Below are 17399 nucleotides of genomic sequence, written 5' to 3' on the forward strand. Positions count from 1 at the left end.
TAGGACAACATACTAGAAATAGGACAACATACTTTACATAGGACAACATACTATACATAGGACAACATTCTATACATAGGACAACATACTATACAGAGGAACAACATACTATACATAGGACAACATACTATACAAATAGGACAACATACTATACATAGGACAACATACGATACATAGGAACAACATACTATACATAGGACAACATTCTATACATAGGACAACATACTATACAGAGGAACAACATACTATACATAGGACAACATACTATAAATAGGACAACATACTTTACATAGGACAACATACTATACATAGGACAACATTCTATACATAGGAACAACATACTATACATAGGACAACATTCTATACATAGGAACAACATACTATACATAGGACAACATACTATACATAGGACAACATACTATACATAGGAACAAGATGTCAAGGGTGAAAATAACACTGCATGAAAATGGATTGGACAGATGAAGGGCGAACATTTAACTGGGTGCTAGGTTCCTGGTATACGGTATTTTCCCATTTTCATCAGGAAATGCGCTATTGTGCGACTCTTCCAAATCAAAGGTTGGAACAGTTCATTTTCAGGGGTGAATGAGTTAAGACCTGAAAGATTGATAAAGTCATCATGACCAACAGTGGTTACAGATTGATAAAGTCATCATGACCAACAGTGGTTACAGATTGATAAAGTCATCATGGCCGACAGTGGTTACAGATTGATAAAGTCATCATGACCAACAGTGGTTACAGATTGATAAAGTCATCATGGCCGACAGTGGTTACAGATTGATAAAGTCATCATGACCAACAGTGGTTACAGATTGATAAAGTCATCATGGCCAACAGTGGTTACAGATTGATAAAGTCATCATGGCCAACAGTGGTTACTGATGATAGAGACATACAGAATGAGGTTACCACTGATAATAGAGACTTACAGAACAATGAAGTTACCACTGATAGTAGAGACTTACAGAACGATGAAGTTACCACTGATAATAGAGACTTACAGAGCGATGAAGTTACCACTGATAGTAGAGACTTAGAGAACGATGAAGTTACCACTGATGATAGAGACATACAGACTGATGAAGTTACCACTGCTTACAATGACTTCAGTGATGAATTTAGCACTGCTAATAGTGACTTCCGTGATGAAGTTAGCACTGCTTATAATGACTTCGGTGATGAATTTAGCACTGCTAATAGTGACTTCAGTGATGAATTTAGCACTGCTAATAGTGACTTCCGTGATGAAGTTAGCACTGCTTATAATGACTTGAGTGATGGAGTTAGCACTGCTAACAGTGACTTCAGTGATGAAGTTAGCACTGCTTATAATGACTTGAGTGATGGAGTTAGCACTGCTAATAATGACTTCAGTGATGAAGTTAGCACTGCTAATATTGACTTCAGTGATGAAGTTAGCACTGCTAATAGTGACTTCAGTGATGAAGATAGCACTGCTTATAATGACTTCAGTGATGGAGTTAGCACTGCTAATAATGAACTCAGTGATGGAGTTAGCACTGCTAATAATGACTTCAGTGATGAAGCTAGCAATGCTAATAATGACTTCAGTAAAGAAGTTAGCACTACTAATAGTGACTTCAATGATAATGTTAGCACTGCTAATAGTGACTTTTGGACTGATGAAGTTACTGTGCTAATAATGAGTATTGAAGTAAGACTTACGGTGATGAAGTAGCCGCTACCAATGGTAGCGAAAACTTTGTCAATGGAAGCGTTGGAAGGTAAACAACAATTGAACACACAGAATTGTCGCTTGAGACGTGACGGAATGTCATTTCTGCCACCACCTGGGTGGATCATGGCGGCAATCATCTGTATGTCTACAATGTTGATAAACTCTCCAGGCTTTTCAAGGTTGTAGAATCCTTTCACTTCCATCATCTGACGTGTGATCTCGTTTGTGACCTAAACAATGTAATTTGTTAAAAACCATAACATGAAAAAGCAATTATATCAATTAAATTAATACAAGTTTTCTACATTGATTGTCAAGACATCCAAGAATGTAAATAATGGTTTTCATTAAAAAAAACATATGTATAATCTTTTATTGAGTCACAAATTGCTAGTTATCTCACCTAACCTGATCTCCCTTTACTGCTAGTTATCCCCGGTTACCTGATCACCCTATACCGATAGTTATCTCCCCTTACCTTGTCCTTCCATACTGTTAGTTATCTTCTCCTAGCTGATCTCCATATACTGATAGTTATCTCCCCTTACCTGATCTCCATATAATGATAGTTATCTTCCCTTACCTGACCTCCCTTTACCGATAGATATCTCTCCTTACCTTGTCTTCCTATACTGTTAGTTATCTCCCCTTAGCTAATCTCCATAAACTGATAGTTATCTCCCCTTACCTGATCTCCATATAATGCTAGTTATCTCTCCTTACCTGATCTCCCTTTACTGCTAGTTATCTCCCCTTACCTGATCTTCTTATACTGATATCTATCTCCCCTTACCTGATCTCCCCAGTTGTTGATTGTGGGCATGTTGATGTCGTCAACGAACACCGTCATCTTCCTTCCAGCTGGTGGACCGTATGTTGTGCCCATACGTTTATCCACATAGCCTTCAATGGTCCTCTGAAATACACAATTTAAATTTTATTTGGCAAAACAAAATTGGATTGATATAATTATATTGTACCAAATTAATTTAACATTCATGATTTTATACCTGTACCATCTGTTGGACAATAAAGCAATTAAAGTCAATACAAATAAATATGGCTTTAACTTCCTAAAAAAGTTTAACCATTTTCATTCAATTTTTTTTTTTATTATTGAACTGAATTTGTTAATTACCAAAAAAAAGGAGTAAAACAGTTGACTGAATGATGCAAAACAATAGGTTTTCAGCTATAAAAAAAATATTATTATTTCTCACAGGAGAATTATTTGTCTATCCTTACAGGTAACCAACGTTTTCATTGCTTATTCAGGGACTAATCAGAAGTCTTGTATGTTACCTGGAACATGATTGGCTGGGTAGCACTGGAGAAGTTCAGACTCTTGAAAAGGTGCAATTCTGGATCAAACTTGTTACAATATCCCTGAACCATCACAGTCTTGGCAGTTCCCTGGAGGCAGAAGACAAAAATACTGATTGAGCTAGAAACTGACCATAATCTTATGTACAATTAAAATCTGCCACACTACTCTCCCCTTTTTAAATGTGTATGCACTTAAACACCACAATAACCCAGGTTCGAACTTCTTGTCACCACAGGGAGGGCCATGGACACCATTTGTAATTGGAAAGAGAATATTGTGTTTCCATTGGGGATCAAACCCACTACCCATAGCTTCCCAGTACGATGCTCTACCAATTAAACTAAGGGGAAATTCAACCTAGAGCGAAGCTAGAAGCTAATTTCATGTACAATTAAAATCTGACACAAATATACTTTCTTACATAATGTTTTCCTTTTAAATTAAAGATTTTTCACGTGTTACATTTCTTCATCAGGCATCAACTTCGGTAAAGACTAACTTCATAGGCAAACTTGGAAAACCTCATTTAAATCTGTGATTAAAAACCATACATATACTGAAAGTTTGTACAAATTTATACAATTTCTTAACATCTTTAAACAATATCCTATTCTGTTTTTCATTTGAAAAAAAACCACCAAAAAAACATTTGTTATAAAGAAATATGGTTAACAAAATAGGTTGAAATGATGATAATCCTTCATCCGTTCACAACATACAGTGGATTAATGTCATTTAGGTGACAATAGAATTTTTCAAAAATAGCAAAGTTCAAGGACTTGCAACAGTAAACAGGAATTTGCTTTATTTTGATAATTAAGTTGTTAATTGTGTATTAATTCAAGGAGGAGGGAGCCAAGTGCTTGAGAGGCTATCTCACATAATAGGCCCACTTTACCCTGCAGTGAGCCTCTCATTTACACCCCCATAGGGTGCCCCTTCAGCTTACTGACCAACCAGCTTCAACTGACCAGCGGTCAGCATCAGTCGCAGGGGTGGCTTGGTTTTTCAAATTCAAATGCCAGAGTCCCGCTGTGCTTTGACCCAGCAACACGTAGGTGGCAATTCTATTCTAATTATTTGCTTTATGACAGACTTTGTCAAATGACATATTGGTGGCAATTCCCTTGGCTCCCTCCCTCCCTCCCTCCCATGTTTTCAGTTATATCTTCTGTAGTTTAGGTCATGTAGCTAGTAGGAGAACCATGGTAATTTTACTTGTATTTATATATATTACTTTTGCATTCATGTGCAGGGTATATGTCAAGGTCATTGTATGACCCTACACATATGTCATCTTTCGTTGTTTAGGCGATTATATATTATTGCACAATATTACTTATCTTGCATAAGTATTTATTGCATATTATTGCGTAATAAATTACCATGATTTTCTAAGTCCCAAACCTGTCTTTGCGTGTTCATTTTACATTCGACGTGGAATTAATCCACCAAAAAGGGGTGTAAAGGACAAATTAAACATACGACGACATCATGTCCAGTAAAACCTCGTTATACTGCCTTCATTTGCACAGGGAAATTTTGGCGTTATGAAGGGCTTGGCAATTGAATGAGGGAAACTCATAAAGAAATTCTTTAGAAAATGAGAAAAAGGGACATTGAAATATGTTGGCGAAAAACAAGTTGGCAAATGAAACGAAGGGCATTTTATTTAGGTTTTACTGTAGATATACAAAGTAGCACATAGTTTAAATCGGCAAATTCAACAAAGACGTACTTGTCCTAAAAATCCAAAGAGCAAACGTTTGGCTGGGTGAAAATATTAAGGTTTTTAACACAGTAAATTTCTTTTTTTCTTCTTCAAAATTTTACATTGGCATTTAATACATGAATGACAGAATACTAACACATTGACCAATACATATATATCATTCAATATCAGTACAAAACTATTCCCAAACATCATCTGCAGCAAGGAGTAGCTAAACAGTGGCTCCGACAAGAACATGTGCAATAAGATATCCCCTATCCAGGTATATTATAGTGGTGTTATTTAAATTACCTGTTCACCAATGAGTAAGACAGACTTTTCCTGTTTGCAGATGGCGTGGAGGAGGTAATCTGTCCTCACGTTGTCAACATTCGGTACCAGGATGGAGGTGTACTCCGGAATACTATCATCAGGATAAACATACTCTGGAACCTGGAAACAAGACATAAAGATTGATTAAATCTAGGTACCTCATTGAAATCAAAATGTTTAAATGTCTTCCATGTAAAGTATGCTTTGAAAGTCATATATTCTTATGGTTTATAATATAATGCATAAAAGTTGCTTGATATCCATTCATTATAAAAGAACAAAATTTAATGTATAGCAAGCAACTATTTGGGCATTCAGTCCCATAAAACTATAAACTGATTATGCAATCAATCATCAATCGGTTTATTACTTTCGATTACAAACTGATTATCGATTATGATTTCAAATCGATTGCCCATTACTAGTACCTCCACCCAATCAAGAACAAATAGCCAAGTAGGGGGATGTCAGCTTATTACAGGACAATGAAATCGCTTTTTTAATTATTACTTCACTGCAATAGATATGGGTGGGCTTAAGCTTATAAGCAGGCATGGGCTTAACGCCAGTTAAACACTGTAAATGTCTTGATAGGGAAAATGTCTGATGGTCACCTACCCTGCCAGACCAATGTTCCCACTGGCCGTTCTCTCCAACCATATACTCAAAGATGGTGTCGTCTTCGGCGAGTGTGGGTAACGGCAGGTTACCGTTGGTTTGCATAAATTCTTGAATCTGTAAAAAAAAGTTGATGTTTGTAAATTGTAAAGATAAGAAAGCTTTTTCACAACTACTTCTCAAGTTCATTCATCATTCCTTTCTTTTAAATTTACAAAGAAATTAATGCTTAACAACACAGACTTTTTTTTTATTTCAAAAGTGAAGAAAAATACTGCAGTCGGGATGATTAAATGATAATGGTAGTAAATCCTCATTTCTGTGTTCTCTTTTACTTACTGTAGATTCTTAAGTTGGCTTTTCAGTAGAGAATGATTATGAAACCTGGTAATATTAGTCACCTTTGTTCCCAAATAAAGCAGCAGGATTAGTTAAAAATAAAAAATCCATCCCAAAAATGCAGCTGTACTGCAGAACCAGAAAAGAAGTTTCCACATCACGTTAACCATTCCCGATTCCCATACAACCACCTTAATTAGGAGACCACAGTGTTAAGAGACCTCTTTTTATGTTATCCATTTTGTGAATTTAACCAGTGTTAAGAGACCACCTGCATTAAGAGACCTCTTTGTTAAGAGACCATTGTTTTTTTTCACTATGGTTATTTCATCGTGAATTTAACCTGCATGAAGAGACCTCTTTTTTGGACTTCAGACTTGCAATCTCCTAATACAGGTTTGACTATAGTGAAATAATTACCAGAGCAGTAAACTACTTCAGTGTATGGTAATTTTACAACAGATATTCGGACAGAAGACTATTGCAAACTGAATATAGTTCATGTCACACCTTTTTCCTGTCCTCCAGTTCCAGCAGAGCCCCAACTGACCACATGATGGCGAAGACAATCAGCCTTTTAAGGTGGTCAGGCTTGATGTCCTTGCCTTCCTCTCCCCTTGGGATGAGTCCCTCGAGTAGGTCAATAGCCTGCTTGATGTACATACACTCGAGGATCTGGAATACACAAAATATTACTTGATTTTACTTGTTATACAGTATAATATTGATCAACTATGGACTTTTATTGAGGTGATTATGTGGTATATAGACCAGAAAAATGAATATTAACTGAGACGAAGTCAAGCCAAACCGGTCACTTTGGTAGCCATGATCGCTAACGTCCACAGTCATTACTACATTACTACTGTGTGCAATCAAGCGTAGGCTTCAGACCACTCACTCTCCCAAGAATCTCGGTTCAATCCCCAGCAGTGGCAGAAAAAGAGAAGGATGTATAACAGGATTAGTTGTTATCCCTCCGATGGCATGGTGGTTCGACCCCCCCCCCCCCCCCCCCCCCCCCCCCGTAGAGGTTTCCTCCACGATGAAAACAATATTTGTTCCCTTAGCAGCTCCAAAATAAATCTACAGAGCTTATGTTTGTTACTGACAATATACATGACTTTAAATAAAGATTATTATTGTTCCTTTTTCAGGTCCATATAATCACATATTCATCGAAAAATTTGAAGACCTTAATTGTTATATTAAATGCTCAATAATGTTTAAGTCAATAAAGAGAAATGATGTATGAAAACTGTCTGCATTTGCCAGAGAGCGTTGTGACGTTTCAACTGAAAGAACGTCACAGTTTATAAAAACAGTAACACCGAGTCCATGTAACAAATCACCGACCTTCACATGATTATGGATGCATGAGAAATGTGTGTCATTTTTCAAATTTCGTATGATTTGCTTTCCTGTATGGACATAAGAGGCCCAGAGGGCCTGTATCGCTCACCTGGAAATGTTAGCAAAATAGAAGTTGAAATAGCCAGATGTTGCTGTACATGTATTACATGGTTAGACAGGCGTTATATTTATATACAATTGGACAAAATGCGGTCATTTCTACAGGTAAAGGAGGATTTTGAAGAATTTGCTAGGTTTCCATAATTAGGCCCCACCCCTCTGCCCCTTGGGGGTCAGACCCACCGTTGATACAAAATTAGTTCCCCTTCACCCAAGGATGCTTTAGACTAAATAGGGACATAACCCTGTCATTCCTACAGAACAAGAAGGATTTTAAAGCTATTTTTCTGTTTTCCCTATTTGGCCCCGCCCCTTTGCCCTAGGGGGTCAGACGCAACGTTTATACAAAATATAGTCTTCTTCTCCAAAGGATTCGGTGCTTCATCCAAAATATGGACAAAATCCTGTCATTCCAACAGAAAAAGAATTTTTTTTAAAAATGCTTAATTAACCCTATTGGGCCCCACCCCTCAGGCACCAGGGGGGCCACACCAACCATTTATTCAAAATTGATTTCCCTTCCCCATAGGATGCTACTGTTCAAATTTTGTCAAAATACCTTCATCCCAACAGAAGAAAAAGGATATTAAAGCTATTCCTCTATATCCCTTATTGGGCCTGCCTCTCTGCCCCCAGATGGGTCAGGCCAACCGTTTATACAATGTTGGTTCCCCTTCACCAAAGGGTGCTTCATACCAAATTTGGAAAAAATCCTGTCGTTCCTACAGAAGAAGGATTTTAAAAAAATTTGCTATATTTTCCATATTGGGCCCCGCCCCTCTGCCCCAATCCAAGGGGGGCCACACCCATCGTTTATACAAAATTGAGTCCCCTTGGCCTAAGAATGTTCCAGACCAAATAAGGAGAAAATCGACGACGGATGCTGCGGTATGGCATAAGATCACTATGGGCCATCGGACCAGGTGAGCTAAAAATGACAGCACAATTTGACTAGTACATGTATTGATACATAGTAAAGCGGATACGACAAGTAGGGGAATTGCATATCAAGGACATAAGTTTAAGTCTATATCCGAGTATCAATAGTTGGGTTGGATGAAGTTAAACCAGACAAACTTACGGGCATCTTGGGCCAAAGGGACTGCATGCTGTATGTGTAGGCCTGTGGGAAGTTGTTCTCAAACGCATCAAATATGGTGTCCTGTTGGTTGGCTGGTCTTGTCAACAACCATCCTGCCAAAAGGAAACAATGAAAATAACATCAATCTTTTTTTTCCTGTAAACAAAGCACTTTTTTTTTGTAAATGACACCTGCTTTCGAATTGGATTTATAATTAATTCAGATATCAATATTTTTTAACAAGATTTAGCTATTTTGTAATTAATGAAACACTGAGGTTACTAGAACAGGCCTTATTCACACATCCATTCATAATGTACATTCCTTAATTTAATATTTTCCATAAGAAACCATAAATAAAAGTTAAAGACAATTTCTTTCAGAATTTCCTTCAAAGCTGATAATGCAAGTTAAAAGCTTTCAATCAAGATTTAAAGTAAGTTTTTTTCTTGTTTTGAGATGTTCCCCAGTGACTATCTCTACGGTTATCGTTTCAGCCAGAAAAGAGATTTGATTGATTGATTAATTTCATGAAGTGAAGGAATATCTGTGAAAATGGAACCTCTTGTGTATGAATTACAGTTTTCCGAGTTCAATTTTAATTTTTCTGCAAATAACATATATAAAAACTGAACGTAAACAATTAAACATAATTTCCTCAGAGAAATCAAAAACATCTAAACAGTTGACTACCATGTGTACACCATAGCTAAAATCAATCTGCTTCTCTATAAAGCAGTTAAATTGTTGCTAAAGTCTTTGTTTCTCGTTTGGATATGATTTTCCACATATATGCGTTACATATTACATGTACTGTGAAAAAACAAATCCAGTGAAAATTAACAGAAATGTCACATAAGAAGTCTTAAAATCTAACTTTTTGAAAAACTGCAAGAAATTGATCCGTTATTACAGCTCACAGGTGAGCTTACCTTTGAGGATGGGGTTCCAGTCCATGATTGAACTGGACATGAACACCATGCCGTTTCTCGACACAGTGGCAGGTGATGCATTGTCGATGTTGTGCACCTCAAAGATGATCTTACAGTTAGGCGCCATCGGAATACGATCACCGTTGGCCAGGGTCAGGGTTTTGTTGTCGTCGAGGACAGAGTTTAAGTTCTCAATCCAGATAGCGTCGACTGGCCCATCTAACACAAGCCATACGTGATCACCCTGTCAAAGAGGAAAAAATATGAAATTATTTATCGCTGTATATTCAAACAAAAACTGTTGTTTCAAACCAATCAGAGCAAGAATTGTTTTCTAACAAGAAACTGTTTCAGTCTCCCCTTCATGCTGGTAACCATGTTGGTAAAACAAAAATGCATCATGAACTTACAGAAACCACTCAGATAGATAAAAGATTATTTTTTTAATGTGTTGAATGCTAATATCAGGATTGACAGAACAACTGAATGGAGGTGTAATATGAAACAGAGACAGAAATTCTGACTGGAGCTAGAGATATCATAGCTGACTGGAGCTATAAACAGCACAGCTGACTGGAGCTAAAAACAGTGCAGCTGACTGTAGCTATAAACAGTGCAGCTGACTGGAGCTATAAACAGCACAGCTGACTGGAGCTACCAACAGCACAGCTGACTGGAGCTACAAACAGTGCGGCTGACATTAGCTATAAACAGTGAAGCTGACTGGGGCTATAAACAGCACAGCTGACTGGAGCTATAAACAGCACAGCTGACTGGAGCTACAAACAGTGCAGCTGACATTAGCTATAAACAGTGCAGCTGACTGAAGCTATAAACAGTGCAGCTGACTGAAGCTAGAGACACCACAGCTGACATTAGCTATAAACAGCACAGCTGACTGAAGCTAGAGACACCACAGCTGACATAAGCTATAAACAGTGCAGCTGACTGAAGCTAGAGACACCACAGCTGACTGTAGCTATAAACAGCACAGCTAACTGGAGCTATAGACAGCACAGCTGACTGGAGCTATAAGCAGTGCAGCTGACTGGAGCTATAAACTGTGCAGCTGACTGGAGCTATAAACAGCACAGCTGACTGTAGCTATAAACAGTGCAGCTGACTGGAGCTATAAACAGCATGGTTGACTGGAGCTAGAAAGATTTTGGTCCGACTTGAAGAAATTTTCCTCACCTTCTTTGTTTTGTGTGTTCTCCTCCACAAGGTAGAGAAGATTCCATCCGTCCAGTCATTGGTAGCAACGTCCAGACGACCAAACATCTGTGGCGCAGTGATGGCTTTCGGGTTCATCCTCATCTCCTTGTGGGGGGCGCCACAGTCACTCATAGCCTTCATTAGTGTGTGGATACACTTAGTCTTCCCTGCTCCGGTAGGTCCCAGCGTCATCATGCCGTGACGCACACGCTGGGTCTCAAACAGCTGAATCAACTTCAGGACCCAGGGAGCATGGTTGATAAGACCTCCCTCCGTCACCTACAGGGAATGTATCACAGACTAGCACTAAGAATAAGACACAGGTAATCACAGAAATCGACAACATTTTTGGTCACCAAAATATCAACTACAACATAAATTTCTTTTGAAAACATTAATTTTGTATCAATTTATACTAAAATCTTAACAAAACAATCACTTTTATTCCTGGTTTTCACAACAAATATCTATTGAAATTATCTAGTAACTTTGGTGTTAGGTAAGTCTAGTTTTCCTGTACAAATTCTATCAGCTAAATACATTAGTTCTGTTTTAACAGTAGCATTAGCCCGAGATGAAAGCGTCCTACCTCCTTCTCAATGGCGGCCTCCATGTCGGGATAACCAGCCTTGTCAAGGGTGATGCCGGGGAACAAATCGTCAATCAGCGACATAAACAATGGTTCGTCCTCGTCTACGAGTTTGGACAAGTTCATGTCCCTCAAAACTCTCATCACAATAGTTGTCTCGGGATCCTCAGGGTTTGCTCTCTTGAATGCTCCAAGCGTACGCAATACAGACAAAATGTTACGCAGACCAAAATCATAATGGACCTGGAAGAGATTTGATGAATAAGTAAATATGTAATGGCAATATTTCATTAGAACTCAAATAACAATCAGTTTCTAAACAAAGTTAGACTACTCAGTTTGCATAGTCTTGGGATCCTACAGGAATTAACATGCAATGATACCCTTTTTGGGAATGAATTTTCAAGAGGTTAGAAAAATTTCATTTTGGAATTTGAAATGTATTAATGATATAGACTTATACACTGATTTATTGATGAACTATGGTGGTACATTTAGGACCTGTACAATATTATTTTCTACATTAATGATCTAGAGAGCTCAACATAACATCTTGAGGGCTTGACATATTATCTCAAGTGCCCAACATAAAATCTTGAGTAATCGACAAAACATTTTGAGCGTTCAACTTAGACTTTACTTATGAATCGCTTCAAAATAGTATTGTTATATAATCATGATTAATATGTCAAGCAATCAAGAAAATATGTCAAGCACATGACAATTTAAGTTATGTCGACCAATGGACATAATATGTCGAGCACAAAATACTAAATGTAGAAAGTAATATTGTGCATATCCTAAATGTACCACTATAACAACCAGCTTTTTATAAACGGATAATGTTATTGTAAACTTTTGATCATAAAGTAATTACTAAGTGTAATTCTGTAGCTAATGTGTAATATCAGCATACTGTTATACGATATCCAGTATATAGTTAGCTACTACACATCTATCAGGGTATGGAGATTGATATATTTATTTGGAAGTATATTCAACAAATGGCAGATTTCCATATCTTGTCGTAGGTTTGTCATAAAGACCCTACAGAAAGTGTCAGGTATAATTCTGCAAGAAATTATTCCCCAAGAAAGTGTTCAGTGTAAGCAACAATGTACTGACCCAGAACTGCCTGTTTAGCATGGTATTTGAAGCATGGTGAAATGAACAGGGTCTAATTACCAATGTAATATGCGGTTCATTTCACCATTTTGGTTATAGGAACCACATCATTGGTGAAATGAAGCTTCCATCAATTTTTTTTCTAACCAAAATTTTCATCATTTTTATTTCAGCTTACATCAATGTAATGTCCTCTATCTGAAACTAACAAAAATCATGTCTGAGGTAGAGAAATTTACGATGGGGAGGTGGGGGAGGGGGGGTCATTTTACCATAATGGTAAATTGCCGGGACTCGTCAGTAGGGGTGTTACCTGTTTGGTGAGCTGTTCCTCACAAAGCTTGTAGAGGGTGAAGAATTTCTTGGAGAGCACAATGTTTTGCATGAAACCACAACTGGCCAGCTTGACACGGATGATAATAGCTCTGTCTGGCACCATCATGGCCACGGTACGGAAGTTGATTTTGAGATTCTCTGGCAACTCCTGTCGACCAGCGTAACCTGGGTTCTGTAACACAAACGTAGGCAAACATCAATTGAATGGAAATTAAACTGGACTTTGACATACAGGTAAGTCATACTGACCAGCATAACCTGGGTTCTGCTACACAAACATAGCTAAATTTTATAAAAATAGGAAACTTAATCACGATTTTGACATAATCGCATAACCTCAACAAAACGAAAACTATGCATGGCTCCGATATCAAAAACAGTTATATTTAATGGGGAAAAAAAAGCCAATAAACAAACTTATTCATTATGTCTTAAAATATGGACCTTCTCCTCCGAACAGTATCCCAGATCATCAGTGTAATGTTGCAACTAAGATGCAACATAGATGCATCTATATGTGGTCATCTATGAGGTCATTTGAGGTGAGGTTTTCCGATCACTAGCCTGGTCCGCTAGTTTATATTTGTGTTTAGTTCCTGATTATGTATAACATATATCATGCCAGGGACGTATAGTGAAGGGGATTAGCAACTCCCTCTTTGCCTTACCAATTTTATGACACGTCAATCTAGACTTACCTCCCCCTGATTCAGGAGTAGATAGCGAGCGCCACCTATCTCAATTTTGACAAACCAAGATGGCGTCGATACCGCTTCGTTAGATTACAGAAGTTGGCGTGAAAACAAACCAATCGCGATAAGTGTTCTTACGTCTTTTGTTTATCCAATTGTTATAAGCTGATTGTATTACTTATAATTGATAAAATCTGTGGTATCATATTAATTGATGTCTCGTTTTTGGGGTATATTTTTCAATTTTTAAACATGATGTAACGCGTGGTTCAGAGTATTGTGGTGGGCGTCGATAGACAAAAAAGCGGGATAAAAAAAAACACCACATGTATGTGAACCACCTCACTCCAAAAGTATTTGACCGATCTTTTTTAAATTAGCAGCAATAGAAAGCTGAATAATTTTTATAACGACCCAACCCATTTTAATTGCAAATAATATAATTTAACTTGTGTTATTTTTGTGTCAAAAAGTGTAAATATCAGCATTATTTTTCACGGGAACGTAAATCATTATTGCGAAAGTAGTTGGTGACTGCTCACTGTTTTGATTAATTTTATAAACTATCGTTTATATTTTTTAAAACAATTAATATCAATAAACAGCCGAGTAATTTCTATGTTAAGTAGGCCTGATTTGATTTGCATTATTTGGAACGATAGCGATGTCACAGATGAAATTACTCGTCTGGTAACGAAGGACACGTGTTGTTAAAAAACGTAAACAACCGGAAATGTTAAACCCAACAAAAAAGTATCGCCTGCATTCGGGGATCAGCTCATTTCAAAAATACTTCATTTTGAAATTTACAGCGATAGAAAGTTGAATAATTTTTTGATATGTAGTACTAATTTTTATGGCAAAAAATAACAAATAACTTGTGCTGTTTTTGTGTCAAAAAGTGTCAATATTAGCATTATTTTCACTGGAACATGCTTTACGAAATGTGATTTTTTGTAATAGCCACCAACACAGCCGAAAGGCTAGAAATAGTGGCAACGATAGCCCTATCCCTGGAATAAAAAGAAGACCTACTAATACCCAGTCCCAATCAGGGCTAACCGTTATCAAAACACTCCCATCTCGGCGAGATTGGTGCCATGATTTTAACGCTAGTGCGCAAGCGCGGGCTGATCGAGAGGGGCTCTCGATGACTTCGCGGTTTGGTGAACAAACACAAAAGCGACGTGCTATAGAATCTTGACTGGGGCAGAGTTGCCAATCCCCTCTATATACTGTCCCTGATCATGCGTAATACAAAATGTAATAAAAAAAAAAAATCTGATTTCCCCTCATTAAATTGGATTTTTTAGGGATTACAATGAAATTGTATAACAGAAGCATAGTACAAATATAAAAGCATATAAATTTAACACCAGAGCCTAAATGACAACTAGAACACAGATACGTCAGCAAGGGCCTCGCCATATGCCTGACCGTAAACCCCATCCCTCATTCCCTATGGTGTAATTTTAGTAAGATTGAACTTGATCTTGGGAACTTTTTTAGACCTCTATCTATCAGATGTACAGACAGACAGACGAACCCTCCAATCAGGGCTCTAATTAAATCATGTTCATTACAGTGGCACCTTTGAAGACACTGATGTAGACACATTTGCGCCAAGCTTTTTGTACGGCTACTCACCATGGTCAAAAAGATGCCAAACTCTGTGTCCATGTCTACATGGTCCCCGTCAGTGAAGATGAAGTTAGGTTTGCGTTCCTTCTTACACTGTAGTACAATGGCGATCTGCTGGGCGGCCACAGAAAGCACTGGAAGCTCAATACGATTAAACTCGTCAAAGCAGCCCCACGAGCCTGACTGTGCCAAACCTAAAACATCATTAAATATACAATGTAAAAATACTTGTCAAAGCAGTACCACGAGCCTGACTGTGAAAAACCTAAAACATCATTAAATATACAATGTAAAAATACTTGTCAAAGCAGCCCCACAAGCCTGACTGTGCAAAACCTGAAATATCATTAAATGCAATGAAAAAATCCCATCCTGTTTTATCAAACACCCTGAGGGACACAGCACATTGGTCTGATTAAACAGAATAATGAAATATAAAGTGAAACCTATGTAATCCAACATCCTGCAGACAAACAACATATTGGTCAGATTGACCTGTCTAATCTGACATCATTGTGAAACAAAACATATTGATGGAATCAATTTCATCTGACACCCTATGGGACACAATACACTGGTTAAATAAACCTGTCTAATATGACATTCTGTTGGACACAACACATTGGTCAGATTAACCTGTTTAATCTGACATCATGTGGGACACAACATATTGGTCAGTTTAGACAGGATAACAGAGTGGACCGGTCTTATTTGTTAGTTCTCATAAAGCTAGCTTAGCTGTCAGTAAAGTCAGGTGTTTGTAAAGTCAGGTTTCCATAAAATCAGGTTTCATTATGTACACGAACCTTTGTAGATACGACCAAGACCTCTGTAGTCCATCTGATCTGAGCAATTGAAGACGACAACATATTTGCCGAGACAACGTCCCATGTCCTTGGTAGTCTCTGTCTTGCCTGTACCCGCGGGGCCAGCTGGAGCCCCACCGAGCGACATGCCTAGGGCCTGGGACAGTGTGATGTAACACCTGCAAAGAGACAATCAGACTTCATACACATGTTTATAGTGATAGAGGATTTGTTATCATACACATGTTTATAGTGACAGAGGATTTGTTATCATACACATGTTTATAGTGACAGAGGATTTGTTATCATACACATGTTTATAGTGACAGAGGATTTGTTATCATACACATGTTTATAGTGACAGAGGATTTGTTATCATACACATGTTTATAGTGACAGAGGATTTGTTATCATACACATGTTTATAGTGACAGAGGATTTGTTATCATACACATGTTTATAGTGACAGAGGATTTGTTATCATACACATGTTTATAGTGACAGAGGATTTGTTATCATACACATGTTTATAGTGACAGAGGATTTGTTATCATACACATGTTTATAGTGACAGAGGATTTGTTATCATACACATGTTTATAGTGACAGAGGATTTGTTATCATACACATGTTTATAGTGACAGAGGATTTGTTATCATACACATGTTTATAGTGACAGAGGATTTGTTATCATACACATGTTTATAGTGACAGAGGATTTGTTATCATACACATGTTTATAGTGACAGAGGATTTGTTATCATACACATGTTTATAGTGACAGAGGATTTGTTATCATACACATGTTTATAGTGACAGAGGATTTGTTATCATACACATGTTTATAGTGACAGAGGATTTGTTATCATACACATGTTTATAGTGACAGAGGATTTGTTATCATACACATGTTTATAGTGACAGAGGATTTGTTATCATACACATGTTTATAGTGACAGAGGATTTGGTTATCATACACATGTTTATAGTGACAGAGGATTTGTTGATCATACACATTATTCAGTTTCAAAACTTATGTAATGGATATTTATTGTTGCTATAATTATTTTTGCATTTAGCAGTTTTAACCAGTAATTAAAACACCACCTGGACATTTTCAACTTGTTGGTATTCAAGTAATGAATATTTTGACACATTACCTTGTTAATAATAACTACCTCAAAAATATTTTACCTGTTGATAACAAACATCTTTGGGTATAAACATATTTGGGTATTAACTTGTCAATAATGAATCCTAGACATTTTTTTTACCTATTGGTAACAAACATCTTTGGGTATAAACTTGTCAATAATGATTCCCAGACATTTTTTTACCTGTTGGTAACGAACATCTTCAGGTATTAAAAACATCTTCAGGAATCAACAACATCTCTGGGTATTAACCAGTCAATAATGACTCACAGACATTTTTTTACCTATTGGTAACAAACATCTT

General features: G+C 37.3%; 1 protein-coding gene across 2 annotated transcripts in view; it reads right to left on the minus strand.

The window, feature by feature from the left end:
• LOC110456434 (dynein heavy chain 5, axonemal-like) overlaps positions 1–17399 on the minus strand; it is a 124961-nt gene that overhangs the window by 45094 nt on the left and 62468 nt on the right. For both annotated transcript variants that reach the window (XM_021507199.1, XM_021507200.1), the window contains 13 exons: positions 15942–16120; positions 15142–15329; positions 12780–12974; positions 11342–11584; positions 10732–11031; positions 9538–9781; positions 8606–8718; positions 6562–6726; positions 5713–5829; positions 5074–5214; positions 3026–3136; positions 2517–2639; positions 1711–1953 (listed from right to left, as the gene is read on the minus strand). In XM_021507199.1, coding sequence (XP_021362874.1) covers positions 1711–1953; positions 2517–2639; positions 3026–3136; positions 5074–5214; positions 5713–5829; positions 6562–6726; positions 8606–8718; positions 9538–9781; positions 10732–11031; positions 11342–11584; positions 12780–12974; positions 15142–15329; positions 15942–16120 — 2362 coding nt within the window. The remainder of the gene's footprint in view (positions 1–1710; positions 1954–2516; positions 2640–3025; positions 3137–5073; positions 5215–5712; positions 5830–6561; positions 6727–8605; positions 8719–9537; positions 9782–10731; positions 11032–11341; positions 11585–12779; positions 12975–15141; positions 15330–15941; positions 16121–17399) is intronic.

This window comes from Mizuhopecten yessoensis, unplaced genomic scaffold, assembly GCF_002113885.1.
Source record: "Mizuhopecten yessoensis strain PY_sf001 unplaced genomic scaffold, ASM211388v2 scaffold8745, whole genome shotgun sequence".
Classification (NCBI taxonomy): Eukaryota; Metazoa; Mollusca; class Bivalvia; order Pectinida; family Pectinidae; genus Mizuhopecten; species Mizuhopecten yessoensis.